Source organism: Quercus lobata, chromosome 9, assembly GCF_001633185.2.
Source record: "Quercus lobata isolate SW786 chromosome 9, ValleyOak3.0 Primary Assembly, whole genome shotgun sequence".
NCBI classification, from domain to species: domain Eukaryota; kingdom Viridiplantae; phylum Streptophyta; class Magnoliopsida; order Fagales; family Fagaceae; genus Quercus; species Quercus lobata.
In genome coordinates, this window is record NC_044912.1 from 7,755,699 (window position 1) to 7,762,782 (window position 7,084).

At 33.9% G+C, this 7,084-nt stretch overlaps 1 protein-coding gene across 2 annotated transcripts; it reads right to left on the reverse strand.

Moving 5' to 3' along the window:
* Positions 1 to 2,713: 2,713 nt before the first annotated feature.
* LOC115960401 (dof zinc finger protein 1-like) lies at positions 2,714 to 5,455 on the reverse strand. Of its 2 annotated transcripts, XM_031079282.1 has the most exons (3): positions 5,009 to 5,455; positions 3,667 to 4,496; positions 2,714 to 2,872 (listed from the first exon to the last, which is right to left on the reverse strand). In XM_031079282.1, the coding sequence occupies exons 1-3, from the start codon at positions 5,030 to 5,032 to the stop codon at positions 2,830 to 2,832; spliced, it is 897 nt and encodes a 298-aa protein (XP_030935142.1). In that variant the 5' UTR covers positions 5,033 to 5,455; the 3' UTR covers positions 2,714 to 2,829. The 2 variants fall into 2 exon arrangements, with proteins under 2 accessions (XP_030935142.1, XP_030935143.1); XM_031079283.1 differs by lacking the exons at positions 2,714 to 2,872; positions 5,009 to 5,455 and adding an exon at positions 4,671 to 4,822 and having other exon boundaries at positions 3,376 to 4,496.
* Between the last annotated feature and the right edge of the window lie 1,629 nt (positions 5,456 to 7,084).

Consider the following 7,084-nt stretch of genomic DNA (forward strand, 5'->3'; position numbering starts at 1 on the left):
CGAACAATACGGTGCTTTAAATGAATCATGCACAATTGGTCATGGCAGCTTTGAGTTTTAAACTTTTAATCACAGAAAGCCAAACTCCGAAAGTTGTTAAGGCACAAATGCTTAATCCCAATAATTCAATGTACATCTTTTTTTCCTACCAAATGATCATAATGTTACATGTATTACTTTGATTATTAGAAAGAATCTTGTCCATTGTTGATGACATAATTATAGCACGATGCTCTCTTTTATTACTTTCATTAATAAAAGTTAAAAGAGTTTCTTCTATTTTCTGTGCATTTTGGATTCAAGGGTTTTAGCACTCAAGTGCAATCATTGAAATAGACGGATTTGGATTTGGTGCAATACCTAAGGTGCACCTGATCTCAATCCGAAATAAATGTATTCCATTTCCTGTGGCTATCATGCTGCGTCAATGAGATACATCATTTTTGTAAGTATCATGCTGTGTCAATAAGAGACTTCATTGATTGGAGGAAAAGAAAATGTAGGAACTAGGATGTAATTTGTATTATTGATTTGCAAAATACCCATGAATTTTCCCACAGCAGCTCAAGTATCACCAATTAAATGCAGCAATAGAACATATTGTCGAGCTCTTACTAGTGGCTTAGCTAGACATTTTTATTCTAGGTGCACTATGAGCTTGGGAATAAAAATCATGTTTTATTCTGTCTACTTTACTTTATGTTCTATCAATTGCAGTGTCAGTATGTCACATATTTTATTTTTTCTCCCTTTATAAAGCCAAAATTTAATCATAAAAAATTAGATACATGGCGTACTGTATTTGGTAGTGTAAAAGATTATTTTATTTGTTTGTGCACACATTTCTTTTATTTTTGCTCCCTTAGAAAGCCAAAGTTTAGTTAAAAAAAAGTTAGATACATGACATATTGTAGTTTATGGAGGATAAAATGAGTACTAAGTATCAAATATAAGTTTTTATCCATTTGTGCACATACTTTCTTGTCTGCTCTATAGCAATTCTAATAACATGCTTATGATGAAGAAAGAATCGTCAACTACGTGCAGAACACACAATTTTGATCCAGTGATTATATATGACATTATTGTAGCCTGTATTTGAATTTGCTACGTTTGAATTCTAGCCTGTCTAGACCTAATTAAACGGAATTTCTAGACATTAAACGTAAAGCTTAAATGCGATTGTGAAAGGTGACGACTAGAAAAAATTATTGTCGCATGGTTTTATGATATCGGCTAAGAAGTCGTACAGCATGAACATGGGTGAATTGAAAAAAAAAAAATAGTCTGATTAGCTTCTTTAGGACCACAATTCCTACCGTTGAAATTCAAATTTAACAAAAGCTATCCCTACTTCTAGCCTTGCTTAATGGTTCGACCAAAATATATTGGATAATGATGGGAAATTAATTTTGCATTGAAAATTATGTACATGAAAATGCTGAGAAATAATACAGTTATATGGTGAACCATGTCACTTGTTCATTATTTCACTAAAAAACTCCAATTTGGTTAATATTGTTGAGCCAACTTATGATAAAAAAAAATATATATATATATATATAGAAATTGACTCGGCAATTTTAAACAGATGGGAATCTTTTAATGAAATGGTGGTCCACCATGAGGACCGTATAATTTCTCATAAATTCTAAAGTTTTTTTTTTTTTTTTGAGAATCTCGAAAATACTGAAGGTACTATAACTTTTAAGTATAAAACTTATAAATTAATGTGACAATAAATATGATTAGTGAGTTTGAATTACCTTAAAAATTTGTAGATTTTCAAAAAAAAAAAATCAATTTATAAGTTTAATATAGTAAAATTTGCAGTACCTGCCGCCTAGTACACTACTAGTAAACTACTATTTGGCCAGCACATTTTTAGACAAAGTTATTCCCCATGAACCCTAATTGTCGCCGACACGAGGGGCTGAAGTTTAGTGAAAGTCTTAAATATTTCCACCCATCCCATTGACAAAAATGAGAGAGCAAAAGAAAAAAGATTCAAAGAGAGATTAATGGAGTAGATACCTATGTTTGGCAAAGAAAATGACACCTCCATGACAAGGTGGTGCCCCCATTGCAATCCAACCACACTTTAATAAAAACCCTAGTGCTAAGCACCCTAGACAACAATTAAAGGAAATCAATGAATTGTTCTCTTGCCCTCATTATATACTATACTATATACTATATATTATATACTACTACTACTACAATATATTAATAAATGGAGGGTCAATATATCTGGAGGATTTTCGGAGTGGAGGAGATTATTCCACACTCCACAGCACGCTTACCTAGGGGAATGTTTGTGGGTCCCACACCATAGCCAAACAGTGTGAGTTACAGTCAAGCAAAATATATATATTAAAGAAGAAGAAAAGAAAGAGAATATTTGTAGGACATGGAGAGTAATAATGATGACGATTCAGGAAAATGGAGCACAATGTGATGAATATTGAGGCTTGAACTATGAGTGACTTTAAAAGAATAAAATACATTTAGGTAAGGTTTTGGTGGTCAAAACTTTAAACTGGTTTTGAGCTAAGGTTAAAGGTTTTTTTTTTTTTTTTTTTTTTGGGGGGTGAAAGACTCTGACTACTATACACTGTGAATTAAGCTGATCTAGCTCTGTTTAAAAAGCGGTACGGCACTTTTATTATTAGTAATATTTTTTCTCTCTTATGATTCCCACTTTTTGATGATTAAAGTGGGTATGGCATGTGCAGAAATGGTTCATGGGGTCATACCTAGTAGTTCTGGTATTTCTTTGATCAGATCCTATTTGCTTCATGAAAGTGCTTTAATGGGGTTGAAGAATCTCTACGACCCAGATAGTGTTGATAAAGGACCTGACACTTCTGACCTGTTGGCAAAGCAAAAAAGAGAAAAAAGAGAGAACTTTTGCTGTAAAGGATTGACAGCCATCATTCCAACTCACCTTTAAAGTTCAAAGGAAATAGATATAATCCATAAAAATAAATTATCAATAATAATCAAAGCCACAAAATCCCAGTGTTAATTTAAAATAAACAAAGATTAAGATAGTCATTTGATCATTAATTTAGCTTTAGTACATGCTTCTGCGGAATATATATATAAAATATATTACTAAACTCTTGCTACCTAACAAACATGGAAGATTATTAAAATTTTGTAGCAAGATGAACAACATGATATACTGAACCCTTTGCTGTGATAGAAGAAACATAAGGAGTACTACCGAGGACCATGATGCAAAGGCCAAAGAACTAGAAGTCAGGTTTCTTTTTCTTCTAAATGAAGCCCTAAAAAGAGATATCATCAGTCTCCCTTGGCATCTTGTTCTATCTTTACACAGCATTCCGTGACACACTTTTGAAGCCAACCTAAAATAAAGCTTCAAACATCCACATTGATCAAAGTGCAAAGAAAGCAAAAAACAGAAAGTACATAGAACTAAGAAAAATAAGGGAGAGAGAAGGAAAGGGATGCGAATACTTTAAAAGAAAGAAAGAAACCCATGTACCCTGTTTGTTAGTTTTGATTAACTCAAAACAAGTCACCCACCCAAGTGGAAGAAAAACCCAAAAAAAAAAAAAAAGAGAAGAAAAAAAAGTGATTAAAAACACCAACTTCTTGTTCATCATCCATTTCTCTTTTTGGGGCTTAATTATTTACCATGATCCACCTCCTAACATTCCATTCCAATAACCAGAAGAATCTCCTTGGCCTCTATTCTGATCAAATTCACTTGTGTTTGGGACTTGTTTCAAATCCTCAATAGGAAACAAGAGCCTTGCACCAGTTTCTTGCACTCCTTGATGAAGACTACTCCCATATCCACCTTGAAACCCCTCAAGAGAAAAATTGAGACTTGGCTTGAATTCATGCATAGGAAACCCGGTTGAATACATTGCACTGGAATCAGAAACTGACATGGGCATGAAAGAGCTCAAGCCTCTTGATGTAATCCCAGTTTTGAGCAGTTCCATGGCTGAGAGTTGAGGTGAAGCAGAGGAGGTACTAGGGTTTTGATGGTGGCTTTTGCTGCTGCTGTTGTTGTTGTCACTATAGGGTACCTCAATAAACTTAGATATGGTGTTGTAGTCCTCATGAGCTGGTGGATATGCTAGGTTAAGATCTTGGCCTTGATGGATCTTAGGGTTTTGAGAAGCAGACTGAGGGAAACTTGGTGGAGAAGTCAGATCAGGAAGCTTATTCTTTGAAGATGAAGCAGGTGATGTTGATGCTAATGGTGGTGTTGGTGGAGTTGATCTTTTGTTCTTCCTTGAACCTCCACCGACAGGAACATTTCTTAAAGACCCACCTTCAGTCCAATACCTTCTACAAGTCTTGCAAAAGTATCTTGGCTGAGAGAGACTATAGTTATTATAGTAACAAAACTTGGTGTTAGTTGAATTACACCTTGGACAGTTGAGAGCTTGATCCTTTTGAGGCCTTGTCTTCATTTGCCTTGAAGCTTCCATAGGTTTAACCACTCCAATTCCCTGATAATAAATTTCAAAAATAAAAAGGAAAGAAAGAAAGGACAGGAAAAGGCCATCAGTTTATGATCAAAACAAAAGTATTTGTCACTGAAAAAGAATTTAAAGACAAAGAAAAGAGAAAGGAAAGTATAGTAGGAAACAAACAAGACAAAGAAAACAAGGAAGCTGCTTTACACTTTGAAGATTACACCAGCAATAAAAACAAATTATAATAACTTTTTCTGAGTGCTTTATAGATGGTGGGAAAAATAAAGTGCAGTACTTTCAAGAACAACATGAAAGATCTTAAAAGAGAGCACCATAAATTCAAACTATTAGTGGGGAGCTGAGCTGAAACAACATCATCTCATGGAAAAAATGAAAAGGGTATACTTATAAAATAAGCAATCAGAGAGTAAAATTTTTTAAAACTTAAAGCAAAATATTCTTTATTAGCTTTGAAAATCCCAAGCTAAGAACAAAATTTCATAATTTCATAGAGGAAAAAAAAATGAAAAAGTAGTCTCTTTTACCTGTGGCCACTGAGCTGTATCCATGGATTTAAGAGGCAGAAAAAAAAGGAAGAGGAAAAGCTATGGTCTTCCAAGAGAAGAAAATCACCCACTTTTCAAGCTGTTAGTCTTAAAGCAATATGAAACACTAGAGAAATGGCATATGTGGTGGTTCCATGTGTTGGCCAACTCTATATCTGTGAGTGAGAGGGTATTTTTGTCATTTTCCCTATCCATAATCATAGTCATATATGTTCTATTTTAAGAGTACTACTTGAGAGAATAGGTTTGAATAGGTGTGGGTGTGATCTCAGTTTTGCTCTCTAAATCTATCCATGCTATCTTAGTTTTTGAGATCATTTAACAAAGTATAAAAAAACTTATGTCTATAAAATATTGGAAACTGTTTATACTCATTTTACCAATTCTCAAAAAAACAAATTTCCTAATAGTTGTAAATATACTAATATTGTGTACACGCGTGTTGTACAATAATTAGCAGAAATTTTTTTTCATTTTCAGTTAGTCAATCTTATTCCTTGTGGGTGTGTTTGTGCGTGTGACTGTGGACTTTAGTGGGTTCTTTTTTCTGACCAGAGAATGAGGGACAATGATTCTTGCTATTCTCATTTTGCCTTATATATATATTTTATTAAATTTTCTGTGTTGAAGAGAGAGAGAGAGAGAGAGAGAGGTGTGTCTTTATATAAGTCAGTTTCAAGCTGAATCACCTTGTGTAGGCATGATGTGTTTAAAATGAGAAACCAATTTCTTTCATGGGACCTATAAACTATAATGGTAAAGTAACCTACAAGTTTTTGGTTTTTGTTTGTTTTGTCCCTAAAGTTCTATCCCATTATAGCTTAATTAATTTACTTCAAAGTTCCTTCTTTTCCAACCTGCCATTTTGATAATTGATTTCCCAAATTCTTAAATTCTTTTGAACTGAAAAAAAATTGCTTAGAAAAGTCATCTTATTACCAGTTAGCATGATGTAATTGGACATCATAATAATAAACATTATTTTTATAAAAAGCACCCAATAATTGGACACGTAAAACATTCCAAGGCACTATTTTCTTGACTTTTTAACACTGGGTTTGGATGACTGGAGCAGTACTACTACATGGGTTTAAACAGGGTTTGAAACTTAGAACTTACTTGTATTACTTGCCAATAGAGAAATAGAGAATGAAAGATGTCTTATTCCAAAATGAGAATGAATGTGTAAGGCCCCACTTGCCAAGGAAAGTAGAAGTATCACGAAGACAAACAGAGAGTGAAAAGAGGGAAAGGGAGAAGGGTGGTTTTGCAATATTGTAAATTAGAAGCGACAGGAACAACAGTGTGTGGGATCCAGTTTTGAGTGCTGTGGAATGATGTTTTGGCATAGACAAAAAAATTAAACCTCGTAGGTTATGTGACAAGGACTACCTCCACAGTTGAGTCATACTCTCCAATGGGGAAAGTATTGTGTTCATTTCTGATTGTCCATGTTATGGACATGTATCATTGTAATGAAATATGAATAAATATAGTTTTTAAATCATAGTAACACTCTCTTTCACTCTTCACAATGAATGAAATATATATATAGATTCAAACTTGACTTCTTTGGGAAGATATGTCAACCGTTAGGCTGCAAGCCTTGTGTTTTTGTAAGATATGAAAAATTATTATATATAAACACAAGTTATGAATTAAATTTAACAAAAATTAAATGACCCACATGGTTCGACTTTGGTTGAACTTCGGTCCGATCTCAAAAACTTTGAATCTTTTTTTTTTTCTCGATTCTTTAAACGACTGTATTTCAAAACTATGAGTCCAAGCTCTGCCACCACCCACAAACCCAACACCCTCCATATCCAATGACACACAACAAACCACACAAGGCTAAATTGAAGGCCACTATAATCATCCATGACTAGATTGGTAGTCACTGTTGCGACCCAACGCCACGATCCACAAACACAATCTATGAGAGTGCAAGGGAAGGGAAGCAAATTTTGATTTTATGTTTAGAGGATAGAGAAAGAGTGAATAGAAATGGAGAAAATGTTTTACATAAGCTACTATGCTTGTGTGTGTGTGTGT

Excerpts from the sequence above, each read along its gene's own strand:
- LOC115960401 (XM_031079282.1), bottom strand. The coding sequence starts at position 5,032 with ATGGATACAGCTCAGTGGCCACAG. Across the intron at positions 4,497-5,008 it reads ATACAGCTCAGTGGCCACAG|GGAATTGGAGTGGTTAAACC; the intron begins GTAAAAGAGACT and ends ATTTATTATCAG. Across the intron at positions 2,873-3,666 it reads ATGTTAGGAGGTGGATCATG|GTCAGAAGTGTCAGGTCCTT; the intron begins GTAAATAATTAA and ends CTTTGCCAACAG.